This window comes from Notolepis coatsorum (assembly GCF_963971535.1).
Source record: "Notolepis coatsorum genome assembly, chromosome: 8".
NCBI lineage: Eukaryota > Metazoa > Chordata > Actinopteri > Aulopiformes > Paralepididae > Notolepis > Notolepis coatsorum.
In genome coordinates, this window is record NC_140172.1 from 39676821 (window position 1) to 39704761 (window position 27941).

Consider the following 27941-nt stretch of genomic DNA (forward strand, 5'->3'; position numbering starts at 1 on the left):
TCTTGGCTCTCTCAAAACTCTTGACCCTACAGCCAACATGCAGTTTGACTGCTGCACACTCCATGTGATGGTGTGTGAATCACTGACACAACAATGTCAACATTTGGATAAAAAAATACAAAAGATGTTCCTTAGACTGAGCCAAACTGAAAAATAAATACATACATCTAACCAGTTTTAATTGTCTAGGATTTCCAAAGCCAGTACACAAGGAGTTATACAGAATACAAGACCTTTTGACATTATACTTGTTTCCAATGCAAAGACTTGTATGGGAAAAGGCTGCTAATCATCAAAACATAGTAGGGGTGGGGCGGCTAAGTGGCACAGTGGGCAAGGCGCTCGCCACTAACGCAGGAGATGCTGGTATCGAGCCCAGCTATCGGCATTGCTACCGGCTTGGCCGGCCATCATACTAAGACAATTGGCAGTGTTAGAGGGTGGGAAAGCCGGTGGGTGGGGATTGGACGTTGTGGACAGCGACTCCTACAGGTCGGTTGGGTGACGCCTGTACAGCAGAAACAAGAAGTATCGGGGGCAGTGTGAGCCTCCCACGCGTTACTCCTAGCCACTGAGAGTTCGAGCTGTCTGGTGAAAAGATGAGACAGGCTGCCTCCTCGTGTACCGGAGGGGACACGTGATGCAAGGCTTCTATCCTCACTACGAGCGACCAGTGGGAGGCATAGTCTAGCAACGTTCAAGACAGGGGAGGGAAGAATTGGAATCACGAAATTGGGATGGGAGAAAAATAGGAGAAAAAGTGGATCCAAACAAAAAAAACATAGGGGTGTTGCTATGGAATTAGATTTGGTTGAAACACAGTTGTCTAGATCAGTGGTTCCCAAACTGTGGTGCGCGAGCGCCCTCTAGATGGTGCGTGACATGAAAAGGCTAATGGTGGTAAAAATTATTATTATTATTTTTTTTTTACAATAAAATGTCATTAAAATCTTAGTCAAACCTTTAGTATTATGGATATTAAACATGCTGGCAGAGTACATGCATCCATGTTGTCGTGAACATTTTAATTAAATAAAGAAATTCCCTATCCATAAAGGGATAAAATAAAAAATAAAATCTGTGCACGGAGACCAGCAACAATTTTTTCTAACAGAAACCCATTGGGGGGTGCGTCAGCTAGGTCGGGAGGTGACAGGGGGTGCACGGCCAAAAAAGTTTGGGAACCGCTGGTCTAGATCATGACCTTTGTCAAGTTATCATCATCATCGGTCAACCACTAAGTGAATTGACAATGTGTGTTGGAAATGAAGCGTACAATGCTGGCTTGAAACTTCTTTGAAACTCAGCCGCAACCAGTTGCAAACATCTGCACTTTGTGAAACTAGTTTCATGCAACAGCCAATGGAAACACCCATAATGTGCCAGGTAATGGTGTCAAGCAAAAAAAATTCAACTCAATCACTCTTGAGTAGCCACTAGCCAGTCTCTCACCCATACTCATAGGTCAGGTTCTTTCCTCCAGCATATCAACAAGCATCAGTGCACTGATAGCTCTCTTCCTATTTTCCGGTACAGTCATTATGAAACAAAGTAGCCATGGTGCCAGAAGAAAAAGTGATAATTTATACATGACATTGAAGTGAAATTTATACATGAGAAATAAGATGCAAATGTAGCTACAATGACATGTCCCAGATGATATGATCTGGTGAGAAACCAATATATGACAGATGAAACAAGACTAGGCTTGTCCAGCTGGACCCAGCACGAGTCTATGACAGATGTAACAAGACTAGGCTTGTCCAGCTGGACCCAGCACGAGTCTATGACAGATGTAACAAGACTAGGCTTGTCCAGCTGGACCCAGCACGAGTCTATATACGACAGATGAAACAAGACTAGGCTTGTCCAGCTGGACCCAGCACGAGTCTATATATGACAGATGAAACAAGACTAGGCTTGTCCAGCTGGACCCAGCACGAGTCTATATACGACAGATGTAACAAGACTAGGCTTGTCCAGCTGGACCCAGCACGAGTCTATATATGACAGATGTAACAAGACTAGGCTTGTCCAGCTGGACCCAGCACGAGTCTATATATGACAGATGTAACAAGACTAGGCTTGTCCAGCTGGACCCAGCACGAGTCTATGACAGATGTAACAAGACTAGGCTTGTCCAGCTGGACCCAGCACGAGTCTATGACAGATGTAACAAGACTAGGCTTGTCCAGCTGGACCCAGCACAAGTCTATATATGACAGATGTAACAAGACTAGGCTTGTCCAGCTGGACCCAGCACGAGTCTATATATGACAGATGAAACAAGACTAGGCTTGCCTAGTCCAGCTGGACCCAGCACAAGTCTATGGAGCAGCTTCAGTACTTTGTACCTAGTAATAAAAGATGACTGAATTCATTCCTCCTTGACAGTAATGATACTGTCACAACATTAGCATGTACCCACCTAACTATTCACATCTATTTGCATCAGCTGATCTAGCTAACATTGATGCACTTGGTATTAACTGTTATAAAATGTCACTGCCGTGATTTGATTGATGAATGTAAAACTATTCTGTTGGACAAACATCTTATTCTTTAATCAAGACTGAGCTAGCAAAGCACACAAGGTGTTTGGAGAGGCAGTATTTATTTAGTTACAAGAGACCTCACGTCCCACCACAGTAAAGACCTTCACTGACACCAGTCAAGTGACAGGTTGTCAAGCTGTTTTTATGGTGGCTACGCCAAATTACATGAGTGTGATACTAACAGGGGTGTAAAAAGTACCCAGGAATTATACTTAAGTGAAAGTATGGGTACAGTCTCAAAATCGTACTTAAGTAAAAGTCACTAAAACACACTTGAGTAAAAGTAAAAAAGTTTCTACTTTTAAATGTACTTAAGTACTAAAAAGTAAAAGTAAAAACTTTTTTTCTGACTGTCTATTGTTCTGATAGCAAGTGTTTAATCAAAGATCCATGCTTTCTAGTCTTGCACAAGGACCAATCAGCATGGGTATGGGCGGGTTAATTTTCCATTGTTGGGGATTTGTTTTTTTTCTCTGAAATGTAATTGAGTAAAAGTACAAGTATACAAACCTAATAATACTCGAGTAAAGTACAAATCGCCCAAAACAGTACTTAAGTATTGTAACGAAGTACAATTACTCAAGTACTTTACACCCCTGGATACTAATATACCGTAATTCCTCTAATAGTAACCCCGGCTTGTATTTGTTTCAACTGTAGCGGGTACCAGGCTTGTATTAGGAGGAGGCCTGTATAAGAGGGAGGCCTATATTTCAAATTTTCAAACGGATCATAATGAATAAATCAACATTTTGTGTCAGTTTGAACCCAGTAAAATGTACTGGGTTCATTTATTGAAACCAAGTACTGTATGAAATAGTAAACAGTGCAATTACAGGTGGTCACTGGTCATTTCAACGTTTTCAAAGTGAAATCAAGTAACTAGCTCAGTATGCAGCTCAGTATATTAGTAACCCGGCTTGTATTAGGAGGCCGGCTTATAATTGCTTAGCTCAAGAGCGCACCCGGCCGTTAATAGAGACCCGGTTTGTATTTGAGACCCGGTTACTATTAGAGGAATTACGGTAGCTAAGTAATGTTAGTGGAACAAACAATTAAATCAAGTTGTGTGGCATGCAACTTTGATTATTTTTTAATTGCTTTGTGGAACTGTTATGGAAATGATGTTGCATGCCATTTTCAACTAGCTGCGTGAAGGTTTCACAGTGTAAAGTCAGTAACAATTCGATGACTCAGGATGTGTTTGCACAATACCTGCAAACATCATGACGTGCTGGAAGTTGGATTTGATCTTGTGCTTGCGGCCTAGATTGAGCAGGAAGGACAGAGGGTAGATGTTGGCTGCCCTGCCCAAGAACACCGCCAACTGCACAGCGCAGCAAGGTCAAGGAAACAATGTACTGAGTGGCAATAGAGGGCAATGGTATTCAGAGTGAAAGGTAGAGGTTGGCATGTACCGGTAATTAAAAGCAAACAGAGAAAACCAATATCAGTTATAAAGAAAGATATCTCAAAGTGCTTTCAAATCTCTTGAACCGATTCCAACCCCCTCACACGGGTGTGACAGCCTGCAGGTGCTCAATAGGCCTATAGTTTGAGAGTGAGGAAAATACAACTGTCAAACTAAATGAATGTGTGCAAAATGGATAAGAGCCTTGTAAGTAAATCAGTGTTTTTCAGTGAAGTGCCCCTTTAAGACCTTGGATGATGCAAATCATTATGGGTGCTGCGATTCCTGTTTTGTAGAAGTTGCATCTTGAGTCATCCCTCCTAGCTGTGTCAATTATTTCACAATGGTCCTAGCCTTAAGGGCTCTACATGCTCGGGCAACTGCGACGCGACTGCATCTCCTCTGACTAAGGCTAGGACCATTGTGAAAGAATTGACACAGCTAGGAGGGATGACTCAAGATGCAACTTCTACAAAACATGAATCACAGCATGTAGAGCCCTTTAGTCAGAGAGGATGCTAGTTTGCTGCTGGTACTAATCCAGCATTTTATTCGACTTTTATTCATAGCAGATATTTCTATATGCTCAACGTATTTCTGTACACATGTATATCTCTGTCCAATATTATCACATGTGAGTGAGTGAGTGAGTGAGTGAGTGAGTGAGTGACTCTCTCTCCCCATTTACTCTGTGCCCCACAATTTGAGAACCACTGGTTTAGCCAATGTTTTTGTATGTGTGTGTGTGTGTTTGTATGTGTGTGTTTGTGTATATATGTGTGTGTGTGTACTGTTGGATGTGATTTATCTTGAGATATCCACGGCGCGGGTGATTGGGGTGGGGGGGGGGGAGATAGAGCGAATATTCATGTATGTTGATGGTTATGGTGTTTTTGTATTTTTAATTTTGTTTTGTTTATTATTTTTCATTCAATATTGGTCCTATGTATATTTTCTGACCCCCTTCTGATCTGGGTCTGGTGATCGTGGGCTCTGGCTGGGGTGGGCCGCGGTTCGGGGTCTCTGCAGGTCGAGGCGCTAAAGAGGCGTGGTGCTTTGGCTCGCGGGGGGGCCGGGCTGTGGGTCCTCCGGGACTGTGGCTTGCGGTTGCTGGACCTGGAGGTGGAGGGGGCTCGGTAAGCACTTTTTATAGTAAAGATTTTATTTTGTTATCCTTTTCTTTGTGACAAATTGTATTGACTGGTTGTGTATCCGATATATAATAGGTCTAATTTATTGTCTAGTCATTGTTGTGTTAGTTGTGTTCTTGGATGTCTGTTATGTAATATTGTCATTATTGTGCTGTGTTGTTTCTTGTTTGAAAATAAAAAGATTTGGTCAAAAAATAAATATGTGTGTGTGTGTGTACTAGGCGTGTGTGTGTACTAGGTGGGTGTGTGTGTGTGTGTGTGTGTGTGTGTGTGTGTGTGTGTGTGTGTGTGTGTGTGTGTGTGTGTGTGTGTGTGTGTGTGTGTGTGTGTGAGAGATGTGAGAGATGTGTGATTTCCTCAGAGAGATTCACTTACAGAATGTAACTTAGAGCTTTTTTTTTTTTTTTTTTTTTTTTAACGCTATCTTTTTTTCCCCCTCCTTTTTCCGATTTTTTTCTCCCATCCCACTGTTAGTCGTTATGCCAATTCCCAACCCCCTTCCTGGTTGTTGCGCACCCCCCCCCCTACTGTTGGTCCGGGAGGCCAGAGACTGTCACATGCTTTCCTCCGACACATGTGCAGCCAGCCGGCAGCCAGCCTGGCAGCGCAGATTCTCACCGGGAGAGTGTAACGTGTGGAAGGTCACACTACCTTTCTCCAGATCCTACCCTCGCTGTGCAGGCGCCCCGACCGAACTGTAGGGGTCGCTGTCCACAACGCCCAGGACCCACCCATCAGCTTTTCCCACCCCTAACACTGCCAATTGTGTTAGTGTGAACGACCAGCCAAGCTGATAGCAACGCAGAGAGCTGGGCTCGAACCCAGCATTGGTGGCGAGCGACTTGCCCACTACACCACCTAGCCGCCCTAGCTGTAGAGGGTTTTAAAGGCATACTGAGTAGTTTCAGCCATTAAATGTCACTAGAGCACCAGCATGTCAGACCAAAGCAATGTGGTGCTTACATAGGATTAGGGTTGGGCACCGAAAACCGGTTCTAATAGGAACCGGTTCCTAACTTCCGGTTCTGGAAGTTCCAGTTTTTTTTTTACGTTTAATTCATTTATCCACTCTGGTTGGATGGTGTGTATGTATATGTATGTATTGTGCTGTATAATGACAATACATTTTAATCGAATCTCATTTTGAAATCGCTACGCTGCCTATGGACACGACAGTGGCAGCCAGCTTCAGAAGTGAGAGCATTGCACCATGGTGATCCACTCAACAGGTAGCGATTTCAAAATGAGATTCGATTAAAATGTATTGTCATTATACAGCACAATACATACATATACATACACACCATCCAACCAGAGTGGATAAATTAATTAAACGTAAAAAAAATTAAAATTTAACCAAGAGTGATTTGAACTTGTGACCATAGGATCCACAGGCAACAGACGAACGAGGTGAGCTAAGTCTGATGTTTAAACTGAGTGACTAATCCATGATTTACACTTGTGCCAATTGCGTTTGTCCCTAATCTTTAGTATTGGCATTAATAAATCAGATGTCATGCTAATATCTCATGTTCTACAGTAGGACTTACTACAGTAGGGCGTACTACTGTGATACCCATTTCAAAGTGTCCATGCATTATTTCTACGCTCATACCGGGGGAGGCAAAACTAGCGTAGGTCAGTGGTCAATCAGAGCGCAAAACGCGAACGCGGAAGCATGAACTGGTTGGGATTCGAATTAGTGCACTGCAACCTTGCCCAGGCCCGACGGGGCCCGGTCCGGCGGGTTCGGGCTGGCTAGGGCTTTTTTTTTATAAATAATTCGGGCTCTGCCGGGCCCGGGCACCGCCGTTTTTTCTTTTTTGCGTTTTTTTTTTTTTTTTATATATAACTAGGGTTATAGGATAACCTTCGTTTCCCTTAAGATTCGTTTTCTCTTTTGCGCCAAGCTGTCATCAGAGAAACATTTGGATGTAATTACCGCAGCGCGCAGGGAGAACTCAGGCCGGGGACAACTCGATTGGTTGTGTTGGAATATAGCCAGTTGGCGAACGTTTTATTTGTACTTGGATGTATGTAGCCGGTTGGCGAAGTTTTGTTAAAGTTGTTCAACGCGTTGCTGACGTCGTGGTGAGTGATGTTTATTATTTGCTGGGTCGCTACCTGTTTTGTTGTGCTTTTCATTATGTTGCTCTGCTCGAAATCTGATTTCTGTTTGTTTGTATAGTGACTGAGTAGGCTATTGTGTCGTGTGTGTGTGTCAAAGAAGATTCTATAGCCTTCAATACGTTTTACGAGGCTGCTCTATAAGCGAGCACTGGGAGGGAGGCATAAATGCTTCTTAGTTTTCAGCGTGATATGCGTTATTTAGGCAGACCTATTGGACATTTTCGTTTTTGTTTATTTATTAAGTTAATATATAAAGTGTTTAGAATATTTAAAACAAATACAAAAAAAATTATATTTTAATAATAATAATAATTTTTTTTCAGGTTTTCACGCGGGCTAGGGCTTAAAATATTATTTACAGTCGGGCTTATTTTCGGGCAGGGCCTGAAGTTCACGGGCTCGGGCAGGGCTCGGGCTTTATTTCAAGGCCCTTGCAGACCACTAATTCGAATAGACGCGTGCGGGCGGCGTGCGTGGCTTAGGATAAGGGAAGGGCCACATGTTTGACTTTGAAATGGCCCCCCTGAACCCAAAGGCCACCTATGGTTTCATGTAGAAAGGCCAGAGGTCAGAGAATAATAATCAAGGACATCAATTATCATAGATGTGAAGCTAAGTGTCATGTCCCCTGTTTTCTCTGTATGTGGACTAACATCACCATCCACGAGGACCCTGTTTTCTCTGTATGTGGACTAACATCACCATCCATGAGGACCCTGTTTTCTCTGTATGTGGGCCAACGTCAGGCAAAGGATACAAAGGCGCCAATGATGAACATGGGGTTGAAGACGTGCGACTGGAAGGAGAAGAGAGTCAGGCCCATGTAGGAGAAGATAAAGTTCTCCGCCAGGAAGTTCAGCAGCTCAAACAACTGAAGGGAGGGAAGGAAGAAAGAAACATAAATTAATAGTGTCTTAAAAACAAACAAATAAACATTACTAACTAATATAACTATGTTATTGATTTAATCAAATGACTACACAGCAGCCTTTGTTTGTTTGTTTGTTTGTTTGTTTGTTTGTTTGTTTGTTTGTGTGTGTGTGTGCGTGTATCAAGTTTGCTGATCATTCAGTGTCATGGTCTGTGTATACTAGTGACGTTCTTGGTTTTGCTGTGAAAGCTGGACTGCAGGTACAACCTGGTCTTATAGCCTGAAGGCCGCCACCCACAATGTGTCTCGTCTTCCACTCTGATTCAGATCAGCATCTAGACTCGGTTGCACACACGGTGAACGGCTGTAATGCATAAAGGCCTGAACACGATCGTCACGGTTTGTTACTACAGCTGTCGGAGGGATGTTTCCAGTCATGCAATATTCACAAGCCTGGATGTCTTTTTCAATATTCCAAACACACCCAGGGATGGACAGTTTGCTTGCCCAGATGCACCAAGTCAGCACAAATAAGGTGAAATGTGTAGCGAGTTGACACTTAATCTGTTAAGCCCTAGCCATATTTTCAGAAAATCCGCCTAAAAGTACATACCTAAGTAAATGTAAGATTCCTCCACTTCTACAAGGTCCATTTGCATGTTCTTGGTATCTAGGCACAACTATGGACCTCAGGGAATGTATTCCCAGTGTCAGAAATATTGTGTCTGTTACTATGCCTAAATAATTGTAATGAACCATAGGAGAATATACATTGTTCTCTTTTTTATTTTTTCATCTTTTGACGGTGAATAACATAAATACTGTATCACCAAAAGTGATTCAGCACCTTCTTGAGATCAAGTGTACTAAAAATCAAATTAAATGAATAAAGGGCAGATGATGTACAGGTTTTTTTGTAGATATAGATACAGTACTGAATTTTGCCATCCGGACACATTCAATATGAATATAGTATATAGAATATCAGGCCTATAAATGACCTTATTATGGCCAAGTCATACATCTATGACTTGGCTTAAGAGGATCGGCCCAAATCTCCTCTTCCCAATGGCAGAGTTGGGAAGATTTGGTACCACCAGGCGCCCGATATAGGGCAGCAAAGTGTAAGTACAGTTACTTTTGTATAATGTCCATAGCTCCGCCATTTCTTACCGGATTGAGATGCGTTTTTTGCTAGACGTTCACAGAAAGGTAAAGAAACAATATATGTTGCATTTTATGGCAATAATGTTGAGGTTTGTTCAACCTGTGAGATATAAACACGAAAATCACGTCAATATTATTTTTTCCACGTCAAACGGCTGCAGCTTTGACTGCGGCTGGTGTGAACTGGGTAGTGTAGTTTTATGAAATGTGTCCATCGGAAGCCCTGGGTCTCCTCTTTCTTAGGACTAAAACAATTTAATGACAGCATCGCATCTAAATCATCCGGTTTGCTATGCAATGCGCAGAGATTTTTATAAGCTCATATTTCACTAATAACATTTAAAATCATTGCTAAACAAACGTAGTGCTGAAAATATACACTTTGACTGCTGTTTTGATAGGGTTCGGGTCTTTACTCTTGGCTACATTTGAAAAAGAAACCCAACATCACTTAATACGGACTGTATTGATCTATTTGTGATGTGAAATAATTCTCGGCCCGGGCTTAAGAGGTTAAAATAAATGTACATATTTTGAATGAAAATGTCCGAATTTCATACTTTTATTTTGTGTGTGTGTGTGTGTGTGTGTGTGTGTGTGTGTGTGTGTGTGTGTGTGTGTGTGTGTGTGTGTGTGTGTGTGTGTGTGTGTGTGTGTGTTACCTGTTTGGTCCTCTCTTGGGATTCAGGGGAGAGATTGTTGAAGGTGTAGTGAGCCTGAGTGATCCCACAGAACAACACCGCCACCACCCCTGCAGGAGGAGACACACACTGTACCTCAGCTCACTGTACCTCAGCTCACTGTACCTCAGCTCAGCATCACACAAATAACACGACTGACATTTAGAGTGCATGTGTGTGAGTGCTCGCGTACATGTGTGTTTATCTCAATTGTTGTTGCTGATGAGAAATCATCACAAAATTGGATGGACTGTGGGTGTGGTGTGGTGTGTATGTGTCAGCGTTTCCGTTAGCCGGTAATTACCGGTATTTGACCGGCAAAATCTGTTGAAGTCCGACATATTTAATCTCTCCGGTCTTAATGTCCGGTGAAAATAATTCCCTGAGTCTAAGCACAATTTGATTATTTGAATTGTATTAAAATAGGCTAAAATTAAATAGCCTATGCGATGAACGAAACGATCATTACATTTGTTTCCTCGTTGCTTCTAATAATGACAACGACGTTGTCAGCGAGAGTTTAGTGCTGGGTGTGCGAACTTTTGTGAAGCTGCAGAGCCGGAGCAGCAGCAGCACAATGCAGTATTCCAGCAGTACTCCAATTCAGCCATTTTCAGCCAATGTTGGGTGGGGGGCGCTGCTGTGTGGTTCCCAGAAAAGAGCCAATAACAGCTGAATCAGCTGCTCTGCAGCGCCATACTCTTTGCAAATAAGTCGTTGCGAGGTGGAGAGAGTCGTCACGCAAACCACGATAATGTTGCCGTCTCTCTGCTTTCTCAGTTCTTCGCTTGATATAATTAATACAAATGTCCAATATAACGGAATTCGTTAGCTCATAAAAATGTTATTATAACAGACTGCTGTTTAGTGTCGGACCGACTGCCCACATACGCGGTCTATTTTAATTCAAGTCAGCAGCAGCACGGAGTATCGAGGGACTTATTTTATTTGGAATATATTAATGACTGTATACGCGAAAGTAGCCTAGTTTTAAGTAATAATATTATAAATCTACATGCCTTGAGGATGACATTCTTTATATAGCCTGCCTATCAATTGTTTTAAAGCTCAATAAACTATGACCGGAATTAATCTCATTTGTCCGGTAGATTGAAATCTTGCAGGTCACGGAGACCGGCAACAATTTTTTCTAACGGAAACCCTGGTATGTGTGTGTGTGTGTGTGTGTGTGTGCGTGTGTGCACGTGTGTGTGCATACCAGTGAACCCGCAGGCCTCGGCCAGTAGAAAGGTGCTCCAGGACATGAGGAAAAACAGAGCAGTCTCCAACAGAGGGAAATCTCTCAGCTTGGTGAACTTGGTCACGTGACAGGAACAGGAAGTCAAGGGGCAGCACAGACGTATTAATCAACATACACATTAATCATAGAGATGTATAGAGTGCACAGTCCAGAAAAATCCTGTTCCGATGCTATTTGAGTCAGATGATATTCTTCTACAATGTGTGTCTCATGTGTATACCGCCCCCTAGAGGCTCCGACGTATTCTGTAATGAGGTTACTAATCACTCTTTCCAAAAGCAAAGATCCCCATATTCTCTTTTAAATAAAAAAAGTAGTTATCTTTGCAAAGTGGTCAACATCTATATCCTATAGCCACCAGATCAGTACTTAGATTCAGATCAATAAATCTGTACAGGATGTGTGGTGTACTGGTTGGATGCTGTTTCAAGTGTACGCCGCTGGTTTCCCTTGCTCTGACATCATCACTGTAACACAGTGGGCCACTGACGTCACTGATCTGGGCACACTTTGGATTTTGCGCAGAATAAGACAATTATTCTTAACACAATGGAAGCCAGACCCGACATAAATCGGGTTAACTCGCCATCGCCTGATCGCCAAACCCGAGAAAAGTCGGGTTTTGGTCGTTATTTATTTTATTCGCTATTTCCATTCATAATCCATCCATCCAGCCTGATGTTATCATTGGTAATGGGTCTGAGATCGCAAACGTCCAATACCGCCGCCTAACGCCTTGCGGCCGCTATTGCACTCCATTTGAAACGATGTGGCTTGGTGTGTGGGCCGAGCTGCGGCGTGTGGGGGTGGGATCTAACTACTCGGGCAAGGCAAGCGCTTATAACAGATGCATCGATGAGGGTCGGGCCCCCCGCCCCCGTTCATGTTCAATGATGGATTACGTTGGAAACACGATCGCGATCAGTACTTGGAATGGCGATCAGATAATTGGAATATTCTTTTCGGGACAGATCCTGGTCAAGGTAAGGAATATATGGTTTCAATATTGCGTTGATCCGATAATTCCTTCATGCTGATCGGGGTATGTGTGTGGCGTGTTCCGTTGATAGCGATCAAAGCACGGAGGGGTGCCCCCCCCCCCCCCCCTTTCATGCATCCATGATGAAACATAATACCGATAATCTAGCATTGATTTCAGATTGATTGTTGATCCAAGCAAGGAATGGCACGAATAGCGGCGTTTCCTCGGATTACACAGAATTACCCTAAAACTATACTCATATTCACCACGGTATAAAACGGGAATGTATTGATGAAAAAATTACCTGTTTTTTTGCATCTTGACCGGAAGAAACTCAATGACAATCGACTATATTATTAGATCCATAGCTATAATATTTAATATAGTTTTAGCACTGCAAACACCGGCATGTATCCCCATTCATTACAGCGCCGGCACACACGGCCATACGCCCACAGCGACCTCTGGCGCTGAACCTGTTCATTGTGAATTGTTCATCGCAATTACTTGTGACGACATTGCAAAATGTTGTGATTGCAGTAGCCCTGCCTACTATGTTACAGTATGTAAATGAATGCAGCGGGTGAAAGGATATGAGGGCTGTCATGACGCCGGTGGCCACCCCCAAAGCAAAGGAGCCGCTGAACACCCCCAGGAAGATGCCAAAAGACTTGACCAGGGCCATGGCCTCGAAGCTGTGACTGTTGTCCGTTGGCTGGTAGGCCCCAATGGAGCTGGAGGGAGGAGCAAAGAGAGACAGGCGGACAGAGAGATGGACACAGACAGGCAGACACACAATGACACACACAGATAAACAGACACACAGAAAAACACACACAAAGGTGTAGAAATGCACAAGGAAAAAAAACAATTATAAAGAGTGTAAATCAATCAATCAATCAAGCAATCAATCAATCAATCAATCAATCAACCAACCAAATGTTCTTAACAAAAGAAATCAATAATCTTCAAGGAAAAAAAAGAAACGGGTATTGAAGCCAATCCAGACACAAACCCAAGTCCACTCCAATTTTGAAAAATAGCTCTGTTTTTGATGGATTTACATGGATTCAGAAGAGACGCCAAAATGCTGTTTCAAATACCTAAGTTATATGGCTTGGAGTTGGGTTTTAATGTGGTTCCAAAAGTCACACAAAGGAAAAAGCTTGTTGAATAAAAGCATATCAAAACATACTTGAGGTCATGCAATATTGTGGTTATTGGCGACACCAGCACACCTGTGCCAATAACCAGGATAGAGCACTTCCTCTCGTGTGTCATTGCTTTTTTTTTTTTTTTTTTTTTTTTTTTTTTTTTTTTATACCACAGTTAGTTCCAACCACGCATTGTGTTTGGTTGAGATACATGGCCGATAAGTGCCAAAATCCTATGATAATGCACTCATAACCTGCCAATTCACCTATCTCAAATCCTGCCCTCTTTTCTTGATCCTCCAATCAGCAACAGTGGTGATTGGATAATCAATCAAGAAAAGACAGCAGGGTTTGAGATAGATCCATTCCACTTTGGTTCCTAAAGTATCACTCCTGTTTGTTTACATTCAGTTGATACATTGTGTCAATCATAGTGACACAGCGACTGCTAAATGTTCAATCAAATATGCTTATAATAACGTTTTTGATAGTTTGTTATGAATAAAACCGTTAAGGAAACTGTTGTATAAGAGCAATAATACACTCAAGGTCATGCTATATACCAATTTTGGCACTGCTGTGCTGATCCAACGGCACATGGCAGAACACGGCGCTGTGCCAAAACCTCCACGGTAGCCTATAGCAGTCCCTCTTATCTATTATTGTTTCACTGAGCATCCAGGTGAAGCACTGCAAATGATATGACCTAATCAAAGCAGTTAAATCTACCTTGATTGTCAACCGGCCAAATGAAAACCCATCGCACAGTGCACAGCAGACAGCGTGGCCACAGATGATGATAGTTGCAGTAATAGGGGGAGCAAGTCTCCAGCACTTATGTTCAGCTACGCAACATGCACTGCCTCTCACAGTCGGTAACCTTCTCCAAACAGAGATCAAAGCACTCTTCCCAAGTTGGCCATTTGCTGGGATAACAGTAAACATTGAATATTGTGCCAATGGTAAGAGGGCCGGGTATGGGAGGGCTGCAAAGGTAGGGGGAAGGGGGGGAGGTAGGGGGGAAGGGGGGGGGAGGTGGGGGTTGGGGAAGGGTAGGTATGGTCCCATGGTCAATGGCAGCCCGATCTCGCTTAAAAATATGTAAATAAAATACTAATCGACCACAGGAAAAAGGTACATATTGTACGTTATGTTATAGCCATAAGAAATATATTGATGTATTTACAAAAATGTACAATGTGTATGTATTACAAATAAGTACATACAGTATATTACACATTCAAAAAAAAAAAAAACGTTTGAGCTACCTTGCTGGGGAGCGAACCTATTCCGGTTCCTAATTGTCCGATTCCTGGAATCGTATGCCTCCGTGACTATCGATTCCTCTTATCGATGCCATGTTTTTCCGACAGTTGCGGAATTTAAAACAATAACGTTAGCGCCACGCATGCAGCCATAGCAGACTATTTGATTCCTTGACTAGGAAAACCTAAATGAAAACGAATGCTTTCACTGTATAAATATTCTCCCATTTCATCCATTTTAGATGATCACAATAGACTGAGGCTGCAGCTAGTGGTTCTCGCGCACCTCAGGAAAATCCTTTCACGCTAGCACAGCGGGGTAAACTGACTCAGGAAAAGGTGAACAAGTGTCACTAAATTTGTAAGGGCTCGAAATTGCGACCATTTTGGTGGGGGCTCAACAATAAATGAAAATCAAAAATGTCAAGTTGCATGTTGTTATTCTAACCATCTTAGTTCTGTTGCATTTCCAATTTATTTATTTAAATAATGAATTTATCAGGAAGCGATAAGGGAACCGATAAAGAATCAAATCGATAAGCAGAATCGATAATGGAATCGTATCGATAAAATCTCATCAATTCCCATCCCTAGTTCAGGCAAGTGCCTTTACCTCAAGACTACACTTGAGGTACACACTTTTCTGAAAGCCTTGCCCAAACCTTAACCCTAACCTTAACCACACTGTTACCTAACTAACTAAACTAACCCTAACAGGGCTTGACATTAAGGCTTGTACGATTGTCCGGGACAAGTAAAAAAATTGTTGGACAAGCATACTACAGCTTTAAGTGGCTCTAACCTTAACCCTAACTTTATATCTTAACCATAACCATTAAGCAAAAGTTAAAACTAACCTTAACTGCAACCATAATCATAGTATTGCTATGTTTGTATCAAGGTGGGTAGGTGTTTTAGTCTAGTGGTGAGAGCTCTCGGCCTCAACCACAATCGTTGTTGGTTCGACTCCTGGTCGCTGTGTTTGTTTTGGACTTTTGCCGATGCAAAACGTAAATATATTACTTATGGCTATAACACAGCATACATTAGTACCTTGTTTCCTGTGGTCGATTAGTACTTTATTTAGGTTTTCTGATGAGACCGTGTTGTCAATGGGAATCTATGGCTGTATCCTGAATAAACCATAAGTGTTAGACAAGTGTTAACAGTTATCAATGGTAGGTTGAAACTTCTCCCAAACTTGAGTAAAAACACAGTCCAATAGAATACAATTGGAAGTAGCGTTTTTCCCAGAGTCCACAATGTAACGCGCACAAAGCGCTCTTCTTTCACGGTCACAGGCAGCCTGCTGTAATGTGGATGCCTTCTAGCCATCACCCTCCTGCCTTTGGCTACACTAATGTCAGCTAGCTGGCTAGCACCACCCCGGCGATGTGGCAGTGAGTCCTTATCAGCATTTTCTTTGATACAGGATTCATACGTTTCCCTCTGGTTTCTTGCTCAAATACGTGTAATCCACGCTCAATCCACGCACTACTACGCTGGGCATTGTCAAAGAGAGGAGGGTAGCAAGTAGCTAAAAGGCATCCGCACTACAGCCGGCTGCCTGTGGCCACAGAGGAAGAAGCTCTCTGTGCGTTGCATGGTTAACTCCTCTGGGAAAGACTGAGCGACGTCTCAGCAGCTGTGTGAATGTCCGCCACTGCTTCCAACTATTGCCTAAAAGTCTCTATAAGTGGATATCTAATATGTAAAGAACGACTGGACACTGAATGGGGACAATTTGGACCAAACTCTTAACTGTGTCAGTACAACCATACAACCCATCCATCCATCCAGCCACCCACCCACCGGGGGGTTAGTGTCTGGTTCTCCCAATGTATCTCCTCCTCCCCCTGGGACCAGGTTGAGCCATTGTCCCGTGGGGAGAGGACAGCCCCAGTCCCCTGTCCCCCCTGCTTCTCTAGTCGCAGGAGAACACTGCATTAATACGTACAGGTAGTTGGTGACATGGATGGGTAGAGAGAGGCAGGGAGTGAGATGAGAGGCACTGTGGTTAGTAAGAAAGATTAGTGTCTCTCCAGTACGGTCTGTGTAAAATACATTATTCAACTGAAACTTCTCTGCTGACATTTTCAACCTTAAAAAAACGGTTTCACCTTTTTCAATACAGGCCCCATCTAAACATCGTCTGGCATGATGTTGACTAGTACAGGCTATAATTTCACTGATCACTTTAGTACGGAGAAACTTAGAAGCAGGCCAGGCCGCGTGAACACTTAAGGTAACTAACTTGCGTTCAGCGTTTCGTTCAGCGTTTCTCTGATTGGCCACAACGCCCACGTGACCGCGCGCTAGCACGCCCCCTTATACGCGCGCTTCCGCGGTGCAGCAGAGCGGCTCTCCTTCGTGAATACGCTCGTTCGGCGTGAGCCTCCAACGAGTGACGCGTCTCTCGTCGTCACATAGGTCGCATAGGTAATATTAATAGGTTGCCGCGGCATTATGCATTCGTAATCCCCCCTACATAATAACCACGCAGGTTAATCAAGCAACGCTCGCACAATACCTAGCTTAATAATAAGTAGGCAATTGGCACAAGTGTAAATTATACATTAGTCACTCAGTTTTAACATCGACGGTTAGCTCAACTCGTTCGTCAGCTTGCTGTGGAGCCTATGGTCAGTTGGTGACAAGTTCGAATCACTTCAATTTTTTTTTAACGTTTAATTAATTTATCATCTCTCTATATAAACGTAATTAGCTATTCATATCAATCGAAATAACGTTCATCTCCGATATTTAAACATGGTCCCCAAAATGAATGGAAGCGAGAGTGTGAGGAGCCTGACACCTGGGAGGAATGGGGGTGTTGCAGCGTTGGGGTTGTTTAAAAAATATTATTTAATATATAATATAATATAATAATTTGTGCTTCACCTAAAAATTGTCAGCAGCCTCCACTGATGTACAGTGATTCAAACCCTCTCAATGTGCAGTTTCTGACAGCTGTGCTGTGTTGTCACGCGAAATAACGTTGTAATGTAGTTAATCAATCAATCAATCATGTAACTTAACCTACTGTACCTGTGCTTTTACTGTACCTCTGCTTTGGCCTACAGCACAGCAGGTAATGTAGTTAATCAATCAATCATGTAACCTACTGTACCTCTGCTTTGGCTGGCCTACAGCACAGCAGGTAATGTAGTTAATCAATCAATCATGTAACCTACTGTACCTCTGCGCTGGCTTGCACGTTGTAATGTAGTTAATCAATCAAACATGTAACCTACTGTACCTGTGCTTTTACTGTACCTCTGCTTTGGCCTACAGCACAGCAGGTAATGTAGTTAATCAGTCAGCAGCCTCCACTGATGTACAGTGATTCAAACCCCCTCAATGTGCAGTTTCTGACAGCTGTGCTGTGTTGTCACGCGAAATAACGTTATGAATAAAAACACGAAATAACATTATATAACGTTGCGTTATATAACATTACAATGTACAGTTTCTAGTTAATCAGTCAGCAGCCTCCACTGATGTACAGTGGAGCAGCAGTTTTTTTTCTGCGAGTGCCGCTCTGCCGCGCGGATAAGGGGGCGTGCTAGCGCACGGTCACGTGGGTGTCGTGGCCAATCAGGGAAACGCTGAGCGCAAGTTAGTTACCTTAAGTGTTCACGCGGCCAGGCCAGTGTTTCTAGTTGCAGCAGCGCAATAGTTAGATAACCTAGATGGGGAACAACCAGGAGCTCACTGCAACTCACACAAGTTGGAGAAGTATCTCTCGCTCTCTCTTGCTCTCACACACACACACAAAGGGAGCCGCATGTGATTGGTGGAGGCGGGACCCTTACAAAAAACTGTTGTTGCTAATCATTGACACATGCTAGCCTGTAATAATCGCCCCCAGAAAAATCTACTTTGCATTTGATATATTGCAAATATATGCCATCACACACACTGGCATTTAAAGGGTTAGAATTATAAAATGAATATGTGGTGTTATGATCAGGGCTGAAGTTGAATAAAATATTGTATTTTTTTCAATCTGACATTACAAAAAAACAGAAAATCCATCAAAATCAGTGTTGTTGCTAATCATACATATGCTAGCCTGTTTTTTAACAATAATTTGTGATGCCATCACAAACACTGGCATTTAACACTTTCTTCGCCAGGCTTATGTACATCATTATACCGTTGTCTGCCAGCTCTATTTGTCTATGGAGAAGTTCCCCTTCTTTGCAGGGCTATAACTTTTTAAATTGTATTGCTAAATTGACATTACTATGGCCCATTCAACGTCAATTATCTATCGTTCAGGATGTGGGAACGTTATACTTTTTCATTCACATATTCATACTAAAATACAGGGCCTAAATGCATTATATTGATGATCAACTACAGTTTGATAGCAATCGGCGCGAGATAAAAAATGTCAAATGGACGTGCTTCTAGAAGTTACTACTTATCATCTGATGTTGACCGGATGGGGGGGGGGGGTCATTTATAATTCCGTGGGGAACGTTAGATGATTCATCTAGTGTGGGTGATATGATCATTAGAGCAGTTTGTATCGAACACGGTAAAAAAAAAGCTGAAACTCACCGCAGCTTCCTCGTAGCGTTGGGCGATGAGCAAAAATATTCCTATTATGGGATGTTGAAATATGCGATCCATCTCCAGGTTGTATAATAGTATATACGTCCAAATCATGTTGTTTATCGAGTTATTGGTAACGGATCACTATCCATTGTGTCGCGCTCGAGTCCCGGGACCTATAGCGAGTGATCGGACCAAATTTGGATGAGCACCAGTTTCCGTTTCCGGTTTCCGGTTTGGGCGATCCGCCGATCGGCCACCAGATGGCGCTCTTGAACCGTTGGAGAGTTGAGAGGGGATCAACAGTAGATCTCAAGTCTCAGGGGGAGAAATATGATTGCGATCACAGATTTTTGAAATATTGATCTCAATGACGTGTTACGGCGTCATTGGCAGAATGAGCATGGCGGGGAATGACGAGTTTAGGCGTCCTTGGCGGTCAAAGTGTTAAAGGGTAAAAAAAAAAAAAAAAATGCCTGCACCAGAATGCAGGAAATGAAGTCTTTGTAAAAAAAATTGCACTATATTTCCTGGCCTGAATGATTTCCCCAGTCCGGCCCTGGTTAAAAGCCTCCAAAGCTTATTAGTGTGTGCGCGTTTGAACGTTTGCATGTTTCAACCATACATTTCCATTTATAAAAGAAAATAATAATAAATTAATATTATAATTTATTATATATATATATATATATATATTAAAAAAAATTAACCTCCTATAATAGTGGGGGTCGCGGCTCTCTGACACCGTTATTTGGGGGTCGCGGCCTGAAAAGTTTGGGAACCCCTGGCCTAATATAAGGCATTATCAGCTAGCAGCGCACCTTAGGGTGCTTGCTTGCTGGCTTAAATCAGATCCGTCTTCAATTTGGCTTGACATCGAATCTTCACAGTCCAAGTCTCCTCTTTGGAATTTACTATTTATCAAAGATTTTAAATCTATTAGAACATTGTGTTCTAACCCCATCACGCTATGTTCAGTCAAGGCCTGGAGGTCTATCCGTAAGGTTGAGGGCCAATTAATTAATCTCCTCTCACCCCACTTGTAGGTAACCCTGATTTTAAGCCAGGTCATTTGGATGGTGGCTTAAAAATTGTCAGTTTATCACTAAATACACCTCACTGTTAACCAATGGCTCCGCCTCCGCCTCGCAGGTAGAGAGGGTCCTCTCTCTAAAACTTTCCAAAAAACAAATAATTTTTTTTTATAATACACTAAATTTCAAATCATCTCTATCCCCCCTTGCTACCAAGCAGGCATAGGAGAAAGATGTTGGCATCTCTATTGATGAGGATTGGCAGGATATGTGGGCCTATGCTAAAAGAAAATCCATTTGCAACCGTACTAAATCTATTCAATTTAGATTATTACACCGCATACATATAACTCCTGCTCTCAAAAGTCAAATGGATACCAGTGCATCCACACTTTGCTTTAAATGCAAGACAGAGATTGGTAACTACATTCACTGTTTTTGGTCCCATGTGAAGCTTCAGAGCTATTGGTCTGATATTGTAAGGGAAATCTCTGATATTTTTAATGTTCCTATCGAGTTTAATCCCATGTGTCTTTTACTCGGTCTCCCGGATGGTCACATTGTTAATGTCAGACATAAGAGACTGTTCAACTTGCTAACGTTTGCCGCCAGGAAGAATATTCTTTTGTTCTGGATCAAAGATGATGTCCCATCAACGAGATCATGGCATAATATTATTATGGACTGTATTCCTTGTAAGTACATGACAATGACATGCATGCTGCATTCCAAGTTGGACACTTTCTACGAGATCTGGGATCCATATCTAGCACATATTGGACCCGCGCTGTCCGCCACTGTACTTGGAGGGTTTTCGTACCATCCTTAACCTCCCTGTAGGACAGTACTGTTTTGTTGGTCTGCCGGTGCTCTGTGTCGCTGCGGAGGCTATTTTAATCTGCCAAATGCTGTCGTCGGCCAGGAGCCGACCCCTTGACTGCCGTTCTTGCTATGTCTTTGTATCATTTGAAAGGTTGCGTCTGAGGCTGCGGTTAGATGAAAGGAAAAACAACAACGTTTCATTTCACTCTTCAGAACGTTGTGTATTGGCAGGAAAGTTAGACGTCGTTTGTCTCCTGTATGCACGGGGGGTATTTGTGTGTGCGCCTCGGTCGGGAGTGTGTGAAAAGTAGGGATGCACCGAATGGGAAATTCTTGGCCGAAACAGATACCGAAAATAAGAAACAGTTGGCCGAAAACCGAATGCCGAAACTGATTAATATAAATATATATACAATGTATTTTTATTTTTTATTTTTTGCTACCAGATTATGGAAAAAGACATGATTATGGCTAAACTTAACTTAAATAATATTAATAATCACTTATGGGCCCATAAAACATTTATTCAGCACTTTTGAATGCATACATTAATTCCAGACTGACTGCTGAAAGATTGTACAATTTAAACATTTTCTCTTTACATACAACAAAATGTGCATTAAAGTCAAGTACTGTTGTATTTACTACATCTCCCGTGACTCTTAGCGGGGGATGACGTAGCTTACGAGAGACGAGTGAAAGAGGAATAGACCACTGCACTTCCGCGTTATATGGAGCTCGTGAGGAGGAGGAGGAGGAGGAGGAGGAGGAGGGGGAAAGAGAGCGCGGGGGGATGCAATTAATGTTGATTAGTTAGTAACTAATGTAACTAATGTTGATTAGTTACTCTAATAAACATTCATTCACACGCTCCCTTCCCCCCTTCCAGCCCCCCCTCCCCCGCTCTGTCCCATGAGCTCAAAATACCGGAAGTGTTGCGGTGGTCTATGGAAGCGTTGTTAGCTAGCTTAACGCTAACGTTAGTTAAAAGGGTTTTTAACCACGACGGGCATATAGTAATGGCGAGGATTTAAAGCATGTTAAAGACGCATATATTGGATGCGTTGCTCGCGGAGTTTACATAGAAACAGAGCGACTCCCAAGAGGAGTTAGTTATCACCAGTGATGCCACAGATTACTTGTAAAAGTAATCCGATTACTGATTATTGATTACTCCTTTAAAAAGTAATCCAAGTTACTTTACTGATTACTTGATTATCAGAGTAACTTAGTTACTTTGAAAGTAACTAGGTTACGAAGTCGTCGTCGTTCCCCCAACCGTTTTTTTTAAACGCTTTATTGAAAGTGCATAAATTGTTTTTAACTTGTTTCTCTGCACATAACGTAAATTGTTAAACTAGTGCTTCAGCTTCTGTACCATCAAGTATGGTAAAGCAACAGTCTATGATGCTCACAGCATTAGAGCAGCCAGCCAGTGGTTTTACAAAACCAGTGTATATCCATTCACATCTAACAAATGCAGGCTGAACTATTCAATTATATCAACTGTAACTATTAAATTGTTTTTATAAATGTCTCTCTATAAACATACAATCAGTCTCTCTTTAACATGTAAAATCCTGAGCCACTGGGCGACAGTGGCTCAGGAGGTAGAGCAGTCGTCTGGCAATCCGGAGGTTCCCGGTTCGATTCCCACTCCTGGGCAGCGTGTCGATGTGTCCTTGAGCAAGACACTTAACCCCTAATTGCTCCCGATGAGCAGGCTGGCACCTTGCATGGTTGCCTCCACTGTCGGTGTGTGAATGGGTAATATGTAAGTAACAAATTGTGAAGCGCTTTGGATAAAAGCGCTATATAAAAAAAAAAAAGCAGCCATTTTGCTGTTTGGCTGGCCTCCGAGTCCTCCTGTACCATAGTCGAAGCGTCGGCTAGTGAATGAATGAATGAATGAATGAATGAATGAATGAATGAATGAAAACTGTATTAACAGATTGCAGAATGGGTACAGTACAGTACAGCTCAATACATACAATTGTTAAGGGGATGCAGACCAGAGAAAGACTTTTGTCTTGTTTACATCAGGGTCCCCCAGTGTTGTGATTCCAGATGCTTTCAATGCAATTGGATGTGCTGTTTTTAGCGGTAGACAGTATTTTGTTTCCTCCGCATATGAACGTGAAGTAGTGACTGAGGCTATACGAGCGTTTTGGGATGGAAGTCTGAACAGAAACTCACTTTTAATTTTGCCAAGCGTTTTGGGGTGGAATTCTCTGACGACGGAGCCCTGCTGTCACACGATTGGCGCATATGTCACATGACGTGCTGTGAAGACCCGCCCTACTCTGCCTCTGATTCGCAGACTGTGGATGGGGAATGTGATTGGACCAAAGCAGATGTCACTCACAGACAGAGTGTCCAGTCACGCCGCGGGGACACATTCTTGTGTAACCCTTTCACTGCCACACTACGTCACTCCCAAAAGAAAAACAGCTCAAAATGTATTTTTGACTGTCGAAAACGAAATAAAATACTGCATTCCGCCTGCATTATGAATTTATGATGAGATAGTAACGAAATAGTAATGCACAGCCACTTGGACAAGTAACTGCAATCAGATTACTGGCTTTTAAAGATTAACGCGTTAGATTACTATTTTCGGGGGAAAGTAATCAGATTACAATAACGCGTTACTTAGTAACGCGTTACCGGCATCACTGGTTATCACAGGCTGTAGAATGCAGGAAGAGCTGCCAAGCTGCTCACGTTACACGTTGCACATGCTATGTCTGTAGTCACGTTTTGATTACGTCATCACAACAACACGTTATTTGATATTCGGTGATATATTTTCGGTGCTAAAACCCTTTCGGCCGAAAGAGCATTTTTAACCATTTTCGGCCAATCATTTTCGGTGGCTGAATATTCGGTGCATCCCTAGTGAAAAGCACAGCAGAGCGCCGCTCCGCTTCAGACAGATAGCGAGAGCACAGCATATGTACAGTAAAGTCCATATCTCTCCGGAGCATCGCTCACGCAGTTTACATGGCACCGTTGCAGGGGAGTTTTGAAAATGAAAACCCCCTTGGAGTGTTGCCGCTAGGAAAACGAAAATGCCTGCCAAAACGGCGTTGCCTTTTAACTTGGACATGCAAACGAAATAATTCTAAAATTAAACGTTGTATGTGTAACCAGGGCCTGCGCCGTTGTCTTGTATGCTTGTTTGTTTTTCTGTTCATGTTTTGTGTGTTTATAATAAATGATGGCCTGTGCTCGTCAACGTCCTGCCAGACAATGTTTAGATGGGGCCTGTGTTGAAAAGATAAGTGAACCGGTCCTTTAACCTTTTTATTTTGTAATTCTGTCACTTGAAACTAGGCGTGGTATCAAAGTTTATTTGTCATATACACATCATACATGCACAGTAGCAGTGAAATGCTTCCTCTGTGAGCTGTCCACCCACACCACCCTAGATAGTGTTTCTCATTGCCGTTATGAAATGAAATGGTGAAACATTTGGATAGACTTTGTAAACCAATGTGTTTGTGTGTCTCTGTGTGTGTGTTTGTCTATGTGCATGTATATTTGTGCGTGTATGTGTATATACATGTATTGTGTGTATGTATGTGTCTGTGTGTGTGTGTGTGTGTGTGTGTGTGTGTGTGTGTGTGTGTGTGTGTGTGTGTGTGTGTGTGTGTGTGTGTGTGTGTCTGTTGGGGTGTGTGTGTGTGTGTGTGTGTCTGTTGGGGTGTGTGTATGTCTGTGGGTGTCTGCTGGTGTTTGTGTGTGTGTTGTGCATGCATGTGTGTGTGTGTATGTGCATGCATTCTTGCATGTGTGTGTGTGTGTGTGCATGCATATCTCTCTATCTGTGTGTGTGTGTGTGCGTGTGCGTGTAGGTGTGTGTAGGTGTGTGTGTAGGTGTGTGTGTAGGTGTGTGTGTAGGTGTGTGTAGGTGTGTGTAGGTGTGTGTAGGTGTGTGTAGGTGTGTGTATAGGTGTGTGTAGGTGTGTGTAGGTGTGTGTGTAGGTGTGTGTGTAGGTGTGTGTGTATGTGTGTGTGTAGGTGTGTGTAGGTGTGTGTGAGTAGGTGTGTGTGTAGGTGTGTGTAGGTGTGTGTAGGTGTGTGTAGGTGTGTGTGTGTGTGTGTGTGTGTGTGTGTGTGTGTGTGTGTGTGTGTGTGTGTGTGTGTGTGTGTGTGTGTGTGTAGGTGTGTGTGTCGGTGTGTGTGTCGGTGTGTGTGCGTGCGCGTGAGTGCACACTTACGAGGAAAGGACAATGGCCACAGCATCATTGAGGACACTCTCTCCAAACAGCAGAGCATACAAGTCCACATCCACCTTCAGCTCATTGAAGATAGCCAGCACTGTCACTGAGACCAAGAAGACAAGATATGTAATATAAAACCACAAACCACCTGCTTAGTCTATGTTAAATATACAGCAATGCACTCAGCTGACCTACTGTATCTCAAACCAGAGGGAAGCAACATTGGAGAATCAAGAAAATAGGGCAGGGTTTGAGATAGGTGAAAGATAGGACTCGTTTTCTCGTTCCTTCTGTTATTAGGTGCATGAGCTACTGTTTTATCCACATCAACCAATCAATCAAGACTATAGCAGCAGAAATATATTTCATCAGATGCAAACATTTTGATGATCCTCACTAGTGTGAGGAAGAACTGTAACTAAATGGAAGTCATTGGATGGATGGAGTGACGAACATTGAGGAGAAGGGGCTACCTGGAGTCCAACACACTTTGTCAAGCCAACTTAATGATCTGTCTTTGCATGATGACAAACTCTGTTTGTCTGAGGAAAGCAAAAGTTGTGATTGGAGGATCAAGAATAGAGGGCAGGGTTTGACATTGGAGGATCAAGAATAGAGGGCAGGGTTTGTGATTGGAGGATCAAGAATAGAGGGCAGGGTTTGAGACATGTCTGTCAGTAAAGAGTTGACCTCACACCTTCATAGTGAAGGTGAAAATATAGCCATTGGAGGTTGATGTATTGTGATCTCACCCGGATCTGTTGCCGAGATGATGGCCCCAAAGAAGAGGCAGTCAGTGAAGAAGAAATCTCCGCCCAGCTGACCCACGGCCTTCATGAAGGTTACACAGCCATACATGAGCAGTCTGGAAGAAAAAAAGTAAACAACCCCTTGACATTTTTCATATTATCTTGTGAACAAAAGGGTTTCAAAACGTTATTGTTTATTTATTTATGTATTCATTTATTGCTGATGTAACGCTCTACAATGTAGCATTGTGGTGATTTCATGCCACACTGCCTGAGGATATAATAGTACTGTATGTGCCTTAGGCCAATCAAGAGCCTGTCTGGGTAAGAGTGCATGGTGGTTCTACATAAACTGATTATATAAATAATTGTATTTAATTCAATTGAGACATTCAAATATTTTGATTACAAAAAAGCACCCATTTGTGTAGCAGATGCCTCTGAGATACTGTAGTGTGTACACTCAACCTCCCTTGGCACTTGACAATTGTTAAAACTAAAGATGCAGACTTTGAGAAGACTTTAATAAGACTTTTTGACTACACAGTTAAAACATTTTTACAAAAAAAAAAGAAAAAGACTAGGTTATGAATATTATCCTAATGTATCCAAACAATTGCCCAACTATCCAACATAAAGGGCTGTAGCTCTTCAACTGCTATGCTGGAAATACACTAAAATGCTGATTGTCTCCTCAAACTCTCACATTTCACATCCAAAGTAATAAGAGTATGAAAACACTTGTGGAGCTCACTGTACATCTTAGAATGGAGGGCCACAGTGGAAACTCTTTGAGCCTGGACTTATGACTTCACAATGAACCCATACTAGAGATAGTTTCTTGACTTACCCAATAACAAAGCATGATGTGACTGTTCCCATGAAAGCATATGTCAGGATAGAGCCGATATTCCTGAAGAAGTGCCTCTGAAACGGACAACAGAGTATAAGAACAAAGCTTAATAAAATAGGAATTTTACATAGTATTACCAGAGTACTAAAACCCTGGGCCTTTGTCATTGGCAATTTACCTAATCTTAAAAACAATGTCATTTGGGGCTATTTTGGCAGGTTTTGTTAGCTTGTAATTTTTAGTTTTTTTCATTCCTAGGTATTGGTTTTAAAGGGGACAATGTATAATTATTCTATCAATGAATTAAGTCCTGGAGCATGTAGAGAAAGAATTGAGACCACCTGCTCTGCTATAGCCTCTAAAGGTCTGGTGTGACCAGCTTGGTCAGCCTTCTTGCAATATCAGATGTATGCCTAGAATGCACAGAACACAGAGTATTTTCTGCAACAATGGAAAACAAATATGCAGCTATAGCAGTGAAGGTGAGTGGTGTGTTGAAGCACTGGTGGTCGTAATTTTTTCTATACACACTCCAGAGCTTAATTAATAGAAAAAGATTACACATTGTTGCTTTAAGGAAAATGTGGCTCATTTGGCCAACTTACCCTTTTCAAACTGTAACCAGCGTGGAAGATGATGGGCGGGAGTAAAATGTTGAAAAACACTTCTGGGTCAAAGGTCACCTATGGAGAGAATAGAGGTTTAAAAAAAAACAGAACTAAAACTGCTTCTAATATAGATTCCTATTGATTCGTGCATGACACAAATGACCAAATTAGGATACATTCACTGTATCTGGGCAAAATGAAGATGTTTGGAGACTACACTTATATTTCAAACCATTGATAGTGCCTTAAGGGAATGGGGAGGGGTTGAGGTGATGAGAGGAATATTCTGAGTACATGTTTCTGTGTGATGTCATCGGGGGGGGGGGGTTGAATCCTTGTGTTCCAGCTCCATGAATTGATGTAGATTGAAAAATAGCAATACCTTGTATTATAGGGACTGCTACCTTATCATTTCATTGACTGTAATTGACACAACACAAGGATTCAACATCCCATATT

At 42.4% G+C, this 27941-nt stretch overlaps 1 protein-coding gene across 1 annotated transcript in view; it reads right to left on the reverse strand.

The window, feature by feature from the left end:
- The window catches only part of LOC311233741 (sodium/hydrogen exchanger 6-like), a 49757-nt gene that overhangs the window by 20044 nt on the left and 1772 nt on the right, over nucleotides 1–27941 (reverse strand). The window contains exons 3-11 of the mRNA XM_084320746.1: nucleotides 27480–27557; nucleotides 26872–26948; nucleotides 26025–26137; nucleotides 25270–25375; nucleotides 12804–12942; nucleotides 11185–11290; nucleotides 9948–10036; nucleotides 8005–8118; nucleotides 3771–3882 (exon numbers count right to left, since the gene is read on the reverse strand). Of these exons, the coding sequence (XP_084176872.1) occupies nucleotides 3771–3882; nucleotides 8005–8118; nucleotides 9948–10036; nucleotides 11185–11290; nucleotides 12804–12942; nucleotides 25270–25375; nucleotides 26025–26137; nucleotides 26872–26948; nucleotides 27480–27557 (934 nt within the window). The remainder of the gene's footprint in view (nucleotides 1–3770; nucleotides 3883–8004; nucleotides 8119–9947; nucleotides 10037–11184; nucleotides 11291–12803; nucleotides 12943–25269; nucleotides 25376–26024; nucleotides 26138–26871; nucleotides 26949–27479; nucleotides 27558–27941) is intronic.